This window comes from Myotis nattereri, assembly GCF_964212035.1.
Source record: "Myotis nattereri genome assembly, chromosome: 14".
Taxonomy (NCBI): Eukaryota; Metazoa; Chordata; class Mammalia; order Chiroptera; family Vespertilionidae; genus Myotis; species Myotis nattereri.
The window spans coordinates 53,979,789-53,997,472 of NC_138089.1; the positions used below are offsets into that span (position 1 = coordinate 53,979,789).

Genomic DNA, 17,684 nt, shown 5'->3' on the forward strand with positions numbered 1-17,684 from the left:
GGGCCGGGGGCGGGGCCGGGGCGGGGCCTGGGAGCCAGCCCCGCCCACTCCGGGCCACCCTGCCTCTGCCAGTGTGAACCTTCGCGGGCTGGGCCTGGGAAGATTAGCCGGGAAGGAACAAAGTAGCGGGCGAGAGCCCTCAGAACCCGCCTGGCAGGGCTGGGGTGGGCCGCGGGGGCCCTGGGCGGCGGGAAGAGGTCAGTGGGACCAAGGGGGTCATGTCCCCGACACTCCCCGCTCCCCCTCGCCCAATCGGGAAGGAAAGCAGGGGCAGCCAGGATGTGGGAGCTAGGTCACCTCTCTCCGGGCGAACCAGCCTCTCCCACGATGGCTATCAGGACTTCCTGGGAGGGCTGTGCCGGGCGTGGAGCCCACGCTGGGGGTGGGGAGGGCCGCAGACATGTTACAGAGAGCCCTGCCACCTCCCCTGACCTCCTGCAGGAACCTGGGTCTCACGGAGCCTGACTGCCCCCCCCACCCCCCCACCCCCCCACCCCACCCCCCCCCCCCCCCGCCCCACATCCCTCCAGCCTTGGTCCTGCTGCCTCCTACCGTTTGCTGGGGTGGCCTGGCCTCCGGGGCAGGGGTCAGAGCCCACCTGGGCTCTCAGGAGGGAGGTCGCAGTGTATTGCTCATGCACATATTGGCCCAGCACAGGCCTCCATTCCCTGCTCTCTGGCCCCCAGCACCAGGGCGGGTGACTTGACCTGAGCTCCCCCCCACACCTCAGGAAGGGTGGGCTCACAGAGAACTGGGTCAATATTTGTTGACCGACTCACCGATTGACCAAGTGTGAATGCCCAGCCCCCCCCCCCCCCCCAAGAGATGGGGTGTGTCCTGCAGGGCGGAAGCAGGGATTGAGTTTCAGCGGAGGGGGGAGGTGGGCAGAGCCGGCCCTGTGCCAGCCCCAGCACTGCCCGCAGGCAGGGCGAAGCTGCCTGGAGTTCCCAGCAGGTAGGCCTGGCAGGGAGGGGGCTTGGGAGAACTGGCGTGGATGGTTGAGCCAGGGGTGTGCACTGTGGGGGCACAGGCTCAGGGTTGCCAAGGGGGCTGGCAGAACTGGGAGGCAGTGAGGAGCCCAACACGTAAGAACACTGTTCGGGGCAGGGAGGCCATGGCCGGGGCGACTGGCAGGTAAGAAAGTAGCAGTTGTACGTGGGTGGGCATCTCTGTCACCCACAGAATCTGAGTATCTGGGGACCCAGGCCCAGCCCTCCTTTCCTCCAGCAGGCAGCACCCCCACCCCTCCCCCTTCCTTTCACAGGTACCCCCGGAAAGAAAGGGGCACCAGAGGAGGCAGTGGGTGCCTGGGTAGGGAGAGGGGGTTCCAGGGAAAGGGGGTGCTGGGAGAAGGAAGGATTTGGAGAAGGAAGCACCTGGGTGGGAGGGGAACCTAGGGGAGAGTGCGGAGCCAGGGGAGGCAGGAGCAGGGGAGAGAAGGTGCATTGTGGGTGGAGGGGATATGGGAGGAGGCACCTGGGGAAAGGAGGGGCACTGGGGGATGGCAGAAGGGGACAGGGGGTATCGAGGAGGAATTGGGCATCCAGGAGAGAAAAGGGGCCCTGGGTGGAGGGAGCCAGCCCCCAGGGAAAAGACGGGGGCTTCCAGTCTAGGGAGAGGACATAGGCAGGGCCCCCCACTCAGAGGAGGTGTTGGAAGGGAGAGCCTTAGGGGAGAGAGGGGTACATGTGAGTGGGCGGGCTCTGTGCAGAGGGAAGGGACCCCTGAGGGGGAAAGGGACCACCTGAGGGAAAGAGGAGATGCTAGAGTAGAAGGGACCCCCATCCTTTGAGCATCCCTTCCTCCACCCCCCAGAACCCAGTTGGAAGCCACTGAACACAGGTGGTACTATGTGAGAGTCTGGCCCCCCAGGCTGGAACTGGATCTTGGGGCACCCTCCCAGCCCCTCAGGCATGATGCTGTCCCCTGCCACCCCCACCCCCCAGTGCAATCAGCCCAGTCCCAACTTCCTGGCCACCGCTTTGACTTCCCTGTCCCACGTGGTGCCCGTGGTGCCCGTGGTGCCCACAGTGTCCAGGCCACCCCGTCTTCCTGTCTCTCTGTCTGTCACTGTTTCCCTCCCGCATGGCCCCCGGCTCAGAGTTTGTGCCGCTGCTCACTGCCTGCTTGTGTCCTGTCACTGTCACTGGCCGCGGCTTCTGCCCCATCACCTCTGAGCGTCACTGTGCCTGTCACCTGGTGTCATCACACGTTTCTGTTGCCTGAGACCCCCTTTCCACACTCACCGTGTCTGCCGGTCACTCGTGTGCAAGGCCATCGGCTTCAGCAGCGGTTCTGGGTACAGTGAGACTCACGGTGACCGGCCTTCTCCACCCACTTTCCCCAGGGCAGTCACAGGCCACAGGTTCATTCATTCAACAACTAGCTGCTGGGTGAGAGGCAGCTGGGAGCAGGCGGTAAACAAGACAGGCTCCTGGCCTCAGGAATCCAGACCAACAGCTACGGGGTCTCCAGAGTGTGTCCAAGGGGTCCCAGGCTTCGAGAAAACCTGCTCCCTCCCCTCCCCCTCCCCCCTTCTCCTTCCTCCCCTCCCCCCCTGCCTCCCTCCCCTTCCAGGGCCACCTTGGCCCTCTTTGAGAGGCTGGGTGTTCCCCAGGGTACTGCGAGCCCCCTCCGGGCCTGCGCCCTGCCCTCGGGGCTGGCTTCCTTGCACCTGCCAAGCCATGCCTCCGCTTCTGTAACTCTGTATCTCTGCTCCGGCGGCTTCCCCTGGTCACGCAGGGTCACAGGGCCAAGGATGTCCCTCCCTCTGATAAGAAAGACCTGGTGGAGCGGGGCGGGGGAGATGAGTTCAGCCAGGGCCACTAGGAATGAGAAAGTCAGAAAGGAGCGGCTTCTGGTCCGGTGAGCAAAGCAGCAGAGAGAAGAAGGACTCCGGTTCCGTGTAGAAAGGACTCCCGTGGATGGAGGAATGAGCAAGCCTCACACAGAGGATTCCGGAAGAGCGGTGCCGGCGAGCCTGGGGTAGCTGAGAGTCACCTGCCGAGACGTAACAGGATTGAGAGCCCCGCTCTTCCCCAGGTACCTCTCGTTCCGCGCTTCTCTCTCCTGGGCACGTTCGGAACCGCAGAGCACGAACCCAAGTGGCTGCTGGCAGGTTCTGTGCTTCTTACAAGCCCAGTTCTGCTTTAAGGGTTAGGAGTGTCTGTGCCTGATGTGCCCAGCCGGCTCCCGTCCGCTGAGCCTGCGCCCGCCCGCTGTCTGTCCGCGGCCTCAGAGCCCTGTGTGCAGAGTCTGTCCTGCGTTTGCAGAGCATTTGTCTTGTCCGCGGAGCCCGTTTCTGTCCCGAGCCTATTTTCAGAGCCTTGTTTTCAGAACCTGGGTCGTCCTAGTGTGTCCCTCCCTCCCTGAGCACGAGACTGGCTTGGATTGCAGAAGCTGCCCTGCGTGTACAGCCTGTCCCGTCCACAGAGCTTGTCTGGGGTCCTTGCCTGGGCCTTTCTGCCTAGAGACACTTCCTGTTGGCAAAGCTTTGCCTGTGTGCAATGCCGGTCCCGGTCGGAAGTGAGTGCCTGTCTCTAGACAATGTCCGTCCTTGCGGTCTGTTTCTATTTCAGAGCCTGGTTCTGTCTCCAGAACCTGAGCCCTTTTGGTCCCGTCTATGACGTTTTCGAAGGCCGCTGCCTGCGTTTCCCTGGGTAGAAACGGCGTCTGCTTGCAGGACCTATTTCCTATGAAGAGCTTATCACGGTCGGGGTCACTGCGTCCATCTGGGAGCACCGTGACTTTCTGCAGAGCCTGTGCCCGCCTGCACGCTTCCCTCCTGATCCCACGTGTCCGCGTTAGCAGAGCCTGTCTCCAGAACCCATCCCTTTCAGGAAAGCCTGTCCCTGTTCGCAGAACCCGGGCCCTCTACAGAGCCCAGCCGTGTGGCGAGAACTAGCCCGTGTCTGTGGTATCTGTGCTTGACCACAAAGCTCATTTCCCTGTCGGCTGCTTTCAGCAAACCCCCGTCTCTGAAGGAACTTTCGCTGATACAGAGCCTGTCTGTTTGCAGAGCCTGTGTGGGCTTAGCCAGCCTCTCCCTATCTGCATGGCCTGTCTCCAGAGGCCTGTGTCTGTGTCTTTTTTCAGAGCCGGGATCTCATTGTCAAGTTCATGAATGCTTGCCCAGGCCCCTCCCAGCTCCCTGGAGGCTGGCTTCCAGTCTGCATCCCCCACCCTCACCCTCACCTCCCACCCCTGCAGATCCTGGCCATGCCGCCTAAAGGGCCTTTGACTCAAGCGCCTGCTTCTGTCTGGGAAACATTTCTCTGACTGCAGATGCTGTGCCTGTTTGCAGACCTTAACTCTCCACCTCCCTGTCCATATCTGCAGACTCTGTCCCTCACATAGTCTGCCCAGGAGGGTTTGTCCCCAACCACAGGCTGCAAAGCTCCCCATACCTGCAGAACCTGTGACTGTTTGCAGAGTCTTTTTCGGCATCCGCAGTCTTTGCTTGTTGGCGGCCTGTCGGAATGTCCCTGGGACGGTCCCTGGCTGCAGACCTCATTGTCCTTGGGAGAACCCATGCCTGTTGCATCGCGTTCTTCCGCCTGAGGAAGCTGCTGTCCGTGTTGGCAGAGCCTGTGCTTGTGTACAGAGCCTTCTTCTGTCCGCATCGCATCGCCGCTGCCTCTCTGCAGGTGCCTGTCTCTTTGCCTTGCCTGTTCCTACTGGTCCGCAGAGCCTCTGCCTGGTTGTGCCCCGTCCCTGTGTGCGGAGCATGTCTGTGTCTATAAGATCCAGTCTCATTTCAAGAGCCTGTCCCTGCCTCAGACTCTGTTCTCATCAGCAGAGCCGCAACCTGCCTGCAAAACCTATCCCTGTCTATGGCAGATCCTCTGGCTGGCTGGCTGGCTGGCTGGCTGCATGGCCTGTTTCTAACTCCGTCTGTTTGCCGAGGACATCCCTATGTCCAAAGCCCATCCCGTCCCACAGAGCTCTGTCCTGTTTCAAGGGCACAACCACAGGTGACAAACCACGTCTCTGTTTGCCAGGCCTCTGTGTGGGCTTCTGCAGTCGCTGTCCTGGCTCATGGGCGTTGGTGGTTTATAGAGCCCTCCTAAGGACCGGCAGGCGAAGGGCTAGGAGGAGGGTGCTTCGGAGAGCTGTAGGCAGGGAGTCCTTGCTTGGAGGCCAGGGTCTGAGAACTCTGGCTCTGGTTTCCTTCCTGGCTCCCGTCTGGCCTAGGATGGACATCGGGAGCCTCCCAGACATCGAGAGCCACAGGGACCTCCACATCTGGATCATTGAGGTGAGGGCACGGCCGGCCAGCAGTGTTGGTGCCACCGAATGGGTGCGATCTCCAGAACTAGGCTTCTCTGGGCCTCAACTCAGTGTCCCGCCCACCCCAGAGGGCTGGGGGCGGGGGGGGGGGGCGGGGGGGCTCTCCTGAGTTGTCACTAGGCACCTTCCTCTCCCAGAACCTGAAGTTGGTGCCCGTGCCCGAGGGGGCTTATGGGAACTTCTTTGAGGAACACTGCTACATCGTCCTCCATGTGAGCACTGGGGAACTGGGGGGTCTGTCGGAGGGGGTGGCATGGCCCAGGTGAGGAGTCTGTTGGTGCAGAGTAAGCCCCGCGCTGGGACGAGGCCTGCAGGAGTCCCGTCCCACAGGGGCTGCTGCCTCGGAGGCCTCTGAGCCCGCTCCTCCCCGTTCTAGGTCCCCTGCCCACGCTCCCCAAGGCCCTGGGCACATCTTGGGCCTTCACCTCAGTGTACACTCATGCCTTAGCCCTCAGCCCCTCCCCACCCTGGAACCTCAGCTCCTTCCCCACCCCTCAAACTCCTGGGCCCTAGGTCCCCCAGAGCCTGAGGGCCACACAGGGGACACCCAAGGACCTGCACTACTGGATCGGAAAGAAGGCAGACGCAGAGGCGCAGGGCGCGGCGGGCACCTTCGTGCAGCACCTACACGAGACCCTGGGCAACGCCACCGTGCAGCACCGCGAGGTGCAGGCCCACGAATCCGACTGTTTCTGCAGTTACTTCCGCCCAGGGGTCATGTGAGTTTAGTTCGCGTCCGTTGTGTGCAAGTTTTTGTGTGGACGCATGTGTTTCATTTCTCTTCGGTATACACCCAGGAGTGGACACCCATGTTCTGAGTTTGCTTTTGTGTCACTGTGCCCAGTACAAACATGTCTTTTGCTGTCAATATGTATTGAGTTCATAGTTGCAACATATGAGGTTGAACCATAGGAAATGGCCAATATTTGATCATTTTTGTTTTATACAATTGAACCTAGTACATGCATATAGTGTATATATAAACACATACACACATGTGCACGTGCAATTGCAGGAAATGTGCCACTTCTAAGTATGTTCACCTACAGATGGGCATCCACACACACACTCATGAACACCTAAGTAAAATGTGGTCATTCATGTATCAAGTGTTATGTAATTCCATTTATATGAAATGTTCACCTACATGCATATATGTTGTTGCCCGAATTCCACACACTCACATCTATAACCACATGGATGAACAGATACACATTATGCCCCCGCAGGTATACCTGTATATATGCATGCATGTGTCCACATATGAACACATGGATAAACACATACACACTGTTGCACCACATGTGGCCATGTGCTTGCACACATGGTCGTGTCTAGTTGCACACGTGTGTTAAGCACATGTGTATCCCCACTTGTGTGCACGCACGTGCTCATGTCTGCACTCACTCCTGCACATGGCAGTGTATGTCCTCCATGGACCCCATTCCCTCCTCAGCTACAGGAAGGGAGGCCTAGCCTCTGCCCTCAAGCATGTGGAGACCAACATGTACAACATCCGGCGACTGCTGCGCATCAAAGGGAGGAAGCACGTGTCAGCCACTGAGGTGAGGACACCAGGGATCCCATGGACCTCTGGGTCAGCTCGGACTTTGTGTACTGAATCACAGGGACATGCGGAGGGTGCCAGGGGATGGGGGAAGGGGGACCATGGGCTGTCATCATTCCCAGATGAGCTATTTTTTTCCTAAATTTATTTTTCAGTTGCAGTTGACGCACATATTATATTAGTTTCAGGTGTTCGACATAGCGATCAGACATGTGTGTAACTTACAAAGTGAGAAGGCCTATCTTGATTGAGGAGAGAGAAGGCAGACCCAGGCTTTAGGGGTGGGGACCCCTGCCATGGCTCCCGTAACCCACAGTTTCTTCATCATCTCATGGCCATATTAAGAAGTGGGGTGGGGAGAGGGGCGAGGCAGACAGGATGGTGCACCTGAAAGGTCCTTATAAGCAGTGCCAGGGGAAGAAGCATGGTTGGGGGGGGGGGTACACAGCCCCACAGTCTCATACACGTTGTCACTGTCACCCATAGGCGCACACACTGTCTCCCACTGTTCCCCTGGGGCCACTCTAGTCCGTTGGGTGCCCTTACGTCCATCTGTCTGGAAATTATTGGGAAATACTGATCTTGGCAGAACAAGGCATTCTGCTGCCCTCTGGCAGGAGCCTGGTGTAATGAGCATTCAGGTGTTTGATGTCTATGATGGGACTGAACCTGAGCTGCACACGTTAATGCCTACATGGCGTGTGGCAGCCACACGGGCTCACACACTGTCCCCCACAGATTCAGTGACCCACATCCCTGCTATGCAGCCCCCGTCCTTGCCCGTTATCCGGGACTAATTGTTTACTCTCTGGATGATAACTATGCTTATCCCTAGATAGCACACTGTTCCCCACACAGACACACGGACACTGTCACCCATGAGCCCACACACTTGTTCATATTTTGTGTTCCCCACATATGGGCAAGGACATGTACACACATGGGTAAACATGCACACCCGAATTGTATACATGTGTGCACATACAGCTACAGACATGCATTGAGTGAAAGGGTCATAGTCATGGCCACCCTGTGAAATGCAGCCTTCCCTACAGCCACCCGTGCCCAGTGATGCACACAGCCATGGAGTGGCCCTCGGGGTGTCATACGGTTACACAGATGGATGCCTGCACACCATAATAGTAGTGTCATGGTCTTACATACATACTGTGCAGTTGCACACAGCTTCATGTACACAAGTGACACACCCAAGCTATGCTCACACAGGTTGGGCCGGGCCGGGGAACCCCTCCACTCAGGGGCTGGAGGTCTGACACCCCGTCTCCCGCCCTACCCTCCTGGCTCGGGCAGGTGCAGCTCTCCTGGGAAAGCTTTAATAAGGACGACATCTTTCTGCTGGACCTGGGCAAGGTGATGATCCAGTGGAACGGGCCCAAGAGCAGCATTTCCGAGAAGGCCCGGGTCAGTGTCTGCCCTGGGAACTCAGGGGTGCAGGAGGTGGGGGGGCGGGGAGGGCGGTCCTCCAGGGGCCCATTCTCCAGCCTGGCTCTCGGCTCCAACCTGAAAAGAAACCACTCGATGTGGGTGGAGTCCAGACGCTGCACTGGTGGTACCTCTGGGTGCCAGGAGAAGGGGACACCCTCCCCCCGCCTCTGGGAGTGGAGCAGTGACAGGAAGGCCCTGGGATGCTGTCTGGGGGGTGAGGGGCATGCAGGGAAGCCCTGACCTGCCAGGCCGTCTCCCGCAGGCCCTGGCCCTGACCTACAGCCTCCAGAACAGGGAGCGTGCTGGTCGTGCCCAGATTGGTGTGGTGGAAGATGAGGCCAAAGCCTCCGGCCTCATGGACATCATGGAAACTGTGCTGGGCCGCAGACCGGGCAGCCTGTACGCCGCCATTCCCAGCAGAAGCATTAACCAGCTGCAAAAGGCCCGCGTCCACCTCTACCAGTGAGCCGACCTTGGGAGTGGGCAGGGAGGGTAGAATAGGCCAGGCCTGCATGCCCGCCATCACAGCAATAGCACAGGGTCCCAGAAAGCCCTCCAGGAAAGGCTCATGGGCTTCTGGGGCAGGCTATGTGGGACCTTGGGCCAAACCTATACTCTTGCACAACTGCCTTAGAGAAACCCATTGTACAGACAGAGTGACTGAGGCCCTGAAAAGGCCCGGTAGTCGCCTAAGGCTCTACAGCTAGGCTGCAGTGAAATGAAGACTTCACCTCAAGGCCCAGCCTCCATGCATTTGCCTGGAGGTCAGGGTTTGGGGGGAGGGGGGGCAGGGGGGAGCGGGGGCTGAATGTGGCCAGTGTGGAGTCAGGCTGAGCTGGAGGCTGAGATGACCACATCTGGATGCCTGCCCTCCAGTATCTACCAGAAGGATAAGGACCTGGTGATCCAGGAGTTGGCGACCCGCCTACTGACCCAAGACCTACTGCATGAGGAGGTGAGAGAGACCTAGCCCCAGTCACCCCATCTGTCCCCACCTACCCCACCGTCCCCTCTACCCAGCCTGGACCGCCTACCGACCAGCCCCACTCTCGCTGCCAGGAGTGCTACATCCTGGACCATGGGGGTTGTAAGATCTACGTGTGGCAGGGACGCAGGTCCAACCACCAGGAGAAGACGATTTCCTTCAGCCAGGCTCAGGTGAGGCTGTGGGGGCCTGTCTCAGAGGGACACAGCGCTGCCCTGGGTCCTGGAGGGGAGGCAGCCCCTCCCTGCAGTCTAAGCCAGGAGACACCCATGTCCTGGCTGATGGAGGACATGGCCTGCGTGGATCTAAGCTGGGAGACACACCTCCCTGTCTGAGGGAGGACAGACAGCTCTGCCCAGTGGTCTGAGGGGGGCACAGGGCCCTCTCTGGGGAACTGGAGGCATGTGGTCTGCCCTGGGCGCCCCGATGTGGGAGGGGTGGGGCGGCCAGTTAGCACCCAAGTGTCAAAGGCCTATGTGGCCTTGCCTTGAGGTCTGAGAAGCCCTCTCCCAAGACAGGGCTCTACCCGGGGTCTGACGGGTTGTCATGGCGGGGCCTTCCTGACACCGGGCCTAAGGGACCCTGCGTGTCCTCAGAGACCTCGGAGAAGTCTACCGGCAGAGCCGGCTCCGAAAAGCGGGGCATGAGCTCAGTTAATGACTGCTGCTCAGGGCTCGGCTGGCCCTGCAGCCTGCGCGGCTGGTCCCCACGGGTGGAGCGTGGGGAGCAGGGGGCCCTGGCACATGGGTGTCTCCTGGCTCCCGCCCCAGGGCTTCATCCAGGCCAAGGGCTACCCCACCTACACCAACGTGGAGGTGCTGAACCAGGGCGCCGAGTCCGCCGCCTTCAAGCAGCTCTTCCGGACCTGGTCTGAGGAGCCGCACAGGAGCAAGAACCTGGGACTGACCCGTGAGTGGGAGGGGCGGGATTGGGGGCGGGGTTAGGGGCGGGGCTTAAGGGTTTCACCCAGAGCCTGGGCGGGATGGGCGAGGGGCCGTGGCCTGTGGGCGTGGCCTGTGGCGGGATAGACGATGGGGCGGGGCTGTAGGGCGGCATCCAGAGACTGGGCGGGATGGGTGAGGGGGCGTGGGTAGGGGGCGTGGTCTGCGGGCGGGATGGGCGAGGGGCGTGGCCGGAGGAGGCCTCTTGAAGGATGGGTGGGTCAGGTGGAGGCCGATGAGGGGGCTTGCGGGGCCTGGACAGCGCAGCAGGCGCCTGTAACACCCTGTGCCCCACCCTCAGGTAAATTGAATCAGGTAAAGCTGGACGTGGTCAAGCTGCACAGCCAACCTGAGCTAGCCGCCCAACTCAGGATGGTGGATGATGGCTCTGGGAAGGTGGAGGTGAGGGGCACGGGCTTGGGGGTGCGAGGACAGGGGGAAATGGGCACACAGCAGGGGGGAGGCTTTGTCTTCAGGTGAGCAGTATGGCTGCTTAAAGCGACCCCGCTACTCTCAAATACACATCTACACACAAAAAGAGACACTCAGGGGCGTGGGTACATAGGCATACAGCCTCCCGACAGCGCATCTATATCATGCCTAACCCATCATTCACAGACATGGCCACTCGCTCACATAACACTCACAGGAACCCTCGGACACTTACTTGTGCCCTTGGGTCATACATAGGTATGACAGCCATACCTCTGATAACATAGACACACATACACCTTGTAATTGCACTTAATCACAACCCAGTACACAACGGCAAGAATCAACTGCACCAATTCTACGATCACACAGGATTGGTCACATACAACCATGAACTGCCAGGGACACACCCACACAGGGACACAGTCCCATGATCAATCCTAGCCCCTCACCCCCAACCCCCAACACACAGTCACACACCGTCAGCTTCTTCTGCAAGAGGCAGGATTCTGGATGCTCTGGTCTGAGGAACCTTCCCAGTGGCAGCTGTCAGGCTCTGTGTGGGCACAGGATGCCCGGGCACTGTTAGCCCCACCTTCGGGTGGGAAAAACTGAAGCTCACCTAGGCTGACTGGGATTTGACCAGGTTTGCCTGGTTCCAGAGCCCGTGCTCACTACCCACAGGAACAAGAAATCGCGCTGTTAAGTGTGCGGAAGTGTATCCATTGCAGTCTTTGAACAGGCTTTGTGTTTTCAAGTGACTCTTGAAAAAGGGAATTTTTCCCAGAGCCCTAAGGCCTTGCTCCTGCCCAGCTTCCGCTGCCCTGGCCTGAGCAGCGAGCAGTTCTGCCAGGACCTGTCCACCCCTAACCCGTGCTGTGGCTGATGGGGTCAGGCTGCGGGTGGTGTGGGGCCAGGGGCTGGTCAGCCTTGGCAGCCTCTGGAGTCCTCACCACTTGTTTGTCTCAGGCACCACATGCCAACTCAGACTCCTGGCTGAGAACAGCCTGGCACAAGTGTGGTGGGTCCCAGGGCCCCACGGGGGAAAGGGTGACCTGCAGATCCTTGCACAAGCCCAGCACAGAGCATGGGGTGGGTGCAGAGTTGGGGGCGAGCCCCTTGCCTGCACAGACGAGGCTGAGAGCTTCCTGGCCAGGCACCGGGTGAATTGGGATGGAGGAGCCACCTGTGCCCGTTGGTCCCTGTTCCCCAGGTGTGGTGCATCCAGGACTTAGGCAGGCAGCCTGTGGACCCCAAGCTCCATGGACAGCTTTGTGCAGGCAACTGCTACCTTGTCCTCTACACATACCAGAGGATGGGGCACATCCAGCACATCCTGTACCTGTGGCAGGTACGCAGGCCCCAGGGCGGTGGCAGGCACCTCCTAGCCTCGGAGCTGAAGATCTGAGAATGGGATGTAAGAGTTGCTCCAGGCCCTCCCCACCCCCCACCCCCTGTCTGCAGGGCCACCAGGCCACCAAACAGGAGATAGCGGCTCTGAATGGCAACGCCGAGGAGCTGGACCTCATGTACCATGGAGCCCTGGTGCAAGTGCATGTGACCATGGGCAACGAGCCCCCCCACTTCTTTGCCATCTTCCAGGGCCAGATGGTGGTCTTCCAGGTAGGACCCACTTTGCTGCTGTGGCCACAGCCTCATGGCTCCTCCCTGGGCCAACGACCCTTCTATCTACATGCTATCTCCTCTCAGGCCAGGGCCCCATTGACACCCGCCCCCACTCTGGTTTCTTGGTGCTTGTCCAAGGCTCAGGAACTCCAAGAGTGATGATCCCTGCCCAAGTTTCTCCCCCCAGGCCTCAGAGCCAGCCACAAAGCAGGAGCACAGGGGAGGAAGTTTAATTGAAAGCTGGGACCTTGCCTGGGATCACACAGGGAGGGAAGCTGGTGCCCACTTTCTGCCTGCAAGCCTGGGGGAACTATGTTATGCCCTGACTCCTTGGAGATGGGGTGAGGGATCCATTGCGAAAGGCCTGGTTCTTCTACACTAGACAATGGACTCCTCACACCCCGCACCCAGAGGGTCCAGAAAAACAGTGGTCCCTGGGCCTCGAGGCAGTTTGTCCCCTGCTGGGTCAGCCCCTGGGAGCCCTTGCCGAGCTGAGGCCTATTCCTCCTGCAGGGGAGCACCCAGCACAGTGGGAAGGGGCAGCCAGCATCCGCCACGAGGCTGTTCCACGTGCAAGGCACCGACAACTACAACAGCAGGACCATGGAGGTGCCGGCCCGGGCCTCCGCCCTCAACTCCAGTGACATCTTCTTGCTGGATACAGCCAGCATCTGCTACGTCTGGTTTGGGAAGGTACCACCAACCCTGACCACTCAGGCCCCGGGCAGGGATGCCAGGCAGGGATGGGGCCCCTCCCCAGGGGATGCAGACTTCTGTCCAACCTTAGATGGGCTTGGAAGGGGGTAGGGGGAGATGCATCCCCTCTGGAACCTGGGGGAAGTTATCAAGTGACAGGAGGGTCTGGGGCTGCACAGGCTGCCTCCCCTCCCTCCCGCCTGGAGTAGGGAGCCTCCCCCTTCTCACATCTCCTGGGAAAAGGAGGAGGCCTTTGCCAGAATTTTCTCTGATCTTCAGCCTAAACCAGTGGCCAGCAAACTGCGGCTCGCGAGCCACATGCGGCTCTTTGGCCCCTTGAGAGTGGCTCTTCCACAAAATACCGACTTCTGCGCATGGGCCACGAAGTTTCAATCTCACTGTACATGCGCGCCCGCACATGGTATTTTGTGGAAGAGCCACACTCAAGGGGCCAAAGAGCCGCATGTGGCTCACGAGCCGTGGTTTGCTGACCACGGGCTAAACCCTAAATGACCCCCAAGCCTGGGAGTCCCCAGCCCATGCTCCGGACCCAGAGAAGGCCCCAGCCCCTGTGATCCTGATCAGCGGGGAGACAGAGGCCAGGAGGGGCAGGAAGGGCGACCCCTTGTTTGCACCTGTTCCCCCATCAGCATAGGCGTCCTGTGACTTGGGCCCCTGTGAGTGGGCGGCTGTGGGGCTGGCAGCGAAGACCCCTCCCCTGCAGGGCCTGACCCAACTATTTGCCTGCCAGGGCTGCAGCGGGGACCAGCGTGAGATGGCGCGGAGGGTAGTCACCGTCATCTCTGAGAATGAGGAGGACAAGGAAACAGTCCTGGAGGGTCAGGAGCCTCCCCACTTCTGGGAGGCCCTGGGAGGCCGGGCCCCCTACCCCAGCAACAAGAGGTGACAGGGTGGGGAGGAGGTGGTTCTTACACAGAGGATGAATCTGAGGCCCAAAGAGGGTGGGCTAGTTAAGGGTCACACATGGAGCTGGAGGAGCCAGACTAGAACTGAGGACTCTTGGCTCCCCACCCCAGGGGATCCCAAGAACACAGCCCCCTCCTGCTTCTCTGCCCAGCCCTGGGTAACTTGCATCTGGAAGATGCAGGGCGGGCAGGGCAGTGGTGCCCTCTGCTGGTTGAATGTGCTCCCTGCATGGTCCCAGTCCTGGACCAGAGGCAGAAGCCATTCCCCAACCCCACAGTCCCCAGGAGGGTGGGGCTGTGTGTGTCTGTGTAGTGTGCAAGGACAGTGTACATGCGTGGTGTGTAAGTGCACAAGGGTGTGTATCAGGGAGGAGGGAGCTGAATCCTGGGCCCTTTGTATTGTCTGCAGGACCCGGTTTATGCCCCTCACTCCCCCAAGTCTCCTGAGCGCCCAAGTAGCACTGTCCCCCTCTCTCAGCCTAACTTCCCTCCTCCCGCCTTGGGCCTGAGGCTGATCCCAGCCAGGGGTGGGACCAGGGGTCCTCTCTGCCAAAGACGGCAGGGCTCCAGCTTAGGCCACCCCACGAAGCCAGCATCCCTTTCGGGTGCCCACTCCTGGGAAACTTCATGGCACAGCTTCTGCCAAGGCTGGCTGGAGCTAGACAAATCACCCAATCTGCTTTCCCCACTGACAGACTGGGACACGAGGCCCAGAGAGGAGCAGGGCGGGTGGACTCAGGGGAGGGCCAGCCCCTGGGGTAGGAGCCCCTGGGCTGAAGGCTAGCTCGGCCCAGGCCGTACCCCTCACAGCCTTGTGCCCACACTGGCCAGCCTCCCCGAGGACGTCTCCGGCTTCCAGCCTCGGCTATTTGAGTGCTCCAGCCAGCATGACCACCTGGTCCTCATGGAAGTGGTGTTCTTCAGCCAGGAGGACCTGGACAAGTATGATGTCATGTTACTAGACGCCTGGCAAGAGGTGAGACGGCCACCCCTGGCCTACTGGGTGTGTCGTATCTGTGTAACTGGGTGTGAGCGTGTCTGTGTGTGTTCCTCACCATAGGAATACACGTAAGGCGGCAGGTGAGTCTGTGCAACTGTGACACTGAGTGTGCGACTGTGTGACCAAGGGTGTGAGACCATGGGTGACTGTCACAGCCAGCCTTGGGAGGCCATGACTGTGATCTGGAACGTGTATGCGATTGTGTCTGGCTTTGTCGTTCTGTGTAACTCCCTCTGCCTTCAAGTGGTATGTGGCTCCAGGTGACGGCCTGGGGCTGATATGTGTCCATGTCAAGTGAGCAACTGTCAGTTAATTGGATGACTGACCATGTGTGTTGTGAGATGCATTTGCCTCTGGGTATATGGCTGTGTGGAATGGCTACGTGGTCGTTACTGCCTGTAACTGGCCAGACCAGCCACGGCTGAGACAATGTGTGTGAGACTGGCGGGCTGTGGGTGTGACCGAGTGACTGCATTTGGGTGGCTGGGTCATTTCTGTGTGGCTATATGCCATCGTGTTTTGGGCTACCTGTGTTTTTCAGGCTGGATGTGTGCACCTGTGTCATCAAGCGATTGTTTTTATCCGCAACTGGGTGTGACTATGGGTGACAGTGGGTGGCCGTCTGACGGTGGCGATGGATAATTGTGTCTGTGTAGCTGTGATCCTGTGTGTGTGTGTCAGCCACTGTCTATGACACTCTGTGAGTGTGATGAGGCTTGTAGACCTCCATGTCACGCGGAGCAAAACCAAAGCCCCTGCTACAGCCCTGCATGGCCACACACACACACACACACACACACACACACCACGTGCCTACCCCACCTCGGCCGCGGTGGCCTCTGGGCTGCTCCTCAGAGATGCCAGGCAGGCTCAGGCCTTTGCACTGGTCGTTTCTTCTGGTTACACTTTCTCCCCAGACATACACATAACTTGCTCCCTCACCCAGGGATCTTGATTCAAATGTCATCTTCTCAGGGAGGCTCCCCCTGACTTCAATTCAAAGTTACATTCTGTCCACCATCCCCACCCTTGCATTCGTTCCCTGCCCTATTTTCCTCCATCTGCTATATGACATGTTTTTCTGTCTCCCCCAGTAGAATGAAAGCTCTGATAAGAGCAAGGATTTTTGTCTGTTTTTCTCTCACTATTGACTCCCCTGGCCCACCACAGGTACCCAGTGAATATGTGTGGATTGAATGCATGTAGACACATATGCTTGTGACCTTCTGGAGTGTGTATGGGTGTGTGGGCCCGGCAGCCAGCCTGCTGTGTGTCTGGTATGTGCTTTGGGGGCTCTGAGACCACCTGACGGGCAGGGGTGGGAAGGATGCGGTCAGCTCTGGCAGCCCCTCCACCCACCTCTGTGGCCCAGATCTTCCTGTGGCTCGGGGAAGCTGCGACCAGGCAGAAGGAGCAGGCGGTGGCCTGGGGCCAGGAGTACCTGAAGACCCACCCGGCGGGGCGGAGCCAGGCCACGCCCATCGTGCTGGTCAAGCAGGGCCATGAGCCCCCCACTTTCACTGGATGGTTCCTCACCTGGGACCCCTACAAGTGGACCGAGAGTGAGGTCTGAACCCCCAGCCCCACCCTTATCCGGGGGGGGGGGGGGGGCTTGCCCTGTGCGGGCTGAGAGGAGGCCTTGCCCTGCCTGTGGGTTGGGAAGACCGGGTCTTGCCCTCAGGCCCCTTGGGGTCCCCTTGGTGCCCTTCCCTCTCACCCCCACTCTGATTCTCGCCCCCAGAACAACCAGTCCTACAGGGAGTTGGTGGAGGGCAGCCTGGAAATAGTGTCTGCTGTCGCTGAGATCACAGTAGTGAGTACTGGGGCCCCCCAGGCCGCCCCCCGGGGCTGCGCTCAGTTGGCATGGTCCGGATGGGCAGAAGGAGAAAGGGAGGAGCCAGGCCCTGGAAGGTGGCGGGGGTGGCAGCTGGGGGCACGAGGGCCCGTGGGCTCAGTGTGGCCGCCCCCGTGGGAGCCGACCCCCGGCCCGCCCCAGCCTGAGTCCCCTCTGTGGACAGGAGGTCAACAACTTCCGGCCGCCACGAGGGCCAAGCGACAGCAGGAGAGGCTCCGTGGCCCCGCAGGCCCACAAGGGCCCCCAGGACAAGTCAGAGAAAGGGCTGGAGCTGGGCCCCAAGGCGGGCGGCAGCAGCACCAGCATCAGCACCAGCACCAGCACCAACAGCTACCACAGCAGCCCCGGGCCCATGGCCAACGGGTACCTGTCCCGCAAACAGTTGATGTACCAGGCCGCCAAGGACCTGCCAGAGGGCGTGGACCCGGCCCAAAGGGAGGTAGGTGCCCGAGACCCCCGCCACTCGCTGCCCCAGCCCCAAACACACCTAAAACTAAGCTGGAGGCGCCTCGGGTGACACCCTGGTGGTGGGCAGTGGGCAGGCTGTCCGGGGAGTTGTGTGCTCCAGAGGCGGCGATGGGCAGAGAGAGATGGGAGAGGGGAGCTCTGAGCCCTGGGAGGACACCTCTGGGGGGGACAGAATTCTGGGCTCAGGGGACACCCTTCCCTGGGTCTCCCTCCCCCGCCCGCACAGTTCTATCTCTCGGACTCTGAGTTCAAAGACGTCTTTGGGAAGTCCAAGGAGGAGTTCTACAGCATGGCCAAGTGGAAGCAGCAGCAGGAGAAAAAGCAGCTCGGCTTCTTCTGAACCCGGGCCCTGCTGCCGCCAGTGCACGCACATGGCTGAGCCCCCCGCGGGGACCTCCCCGGAGCATACCGGAGCCCCCCGCCCCATCAATAAAAGCTTGTGGCCCTCACAGG

The 17,684-nt window shown here is 60.1% G+C and overlaps 1 protein-coding gene across 1 annotated transcript; it reads left to right on the forward strand.

Moving 5' to 3' along the window:
• Positions 1-4,478: 4,478 nt before the first annotated feature.
• On the forward strand, positions 4,479-17,680 carry VILL (villin like; the record flags this gene model as incomplete). Its single annotated transcript, XM_081105577.1, has 20 exons — positions 4,479-4,597; positions 5,194-5,257; positions 5,427-5,501; positions 5,803-6,008; positions 6,746-6,854; positions 8,168-8,278; positions 8,565-8,764; positions 9,179-9,257; positions 9,362-9,460; positions 10,058-10,196; positions 10,530-10,630; positions 11,874-12,011; positions 12,125-12,283; positions 12,800-12,979; positions 13,734-13,885; positions 14,740-14,884; positions 16,281-16,475; positions 16,650-16,721; positions 16,927-17,202; positions 17,458-17,680. 20 exons carry the CDS (start codon positions 4,479-4,481, stop codon positions 17,569-17,571), a joined length of 2,733 nt encoding a protein of 910 aa, XP_080961703.1. The 3' UTR covers positions 17,572-17,680.
• Between the last annotated feature and the right edge of the window lie 4 nt (positions 17,681-17,684).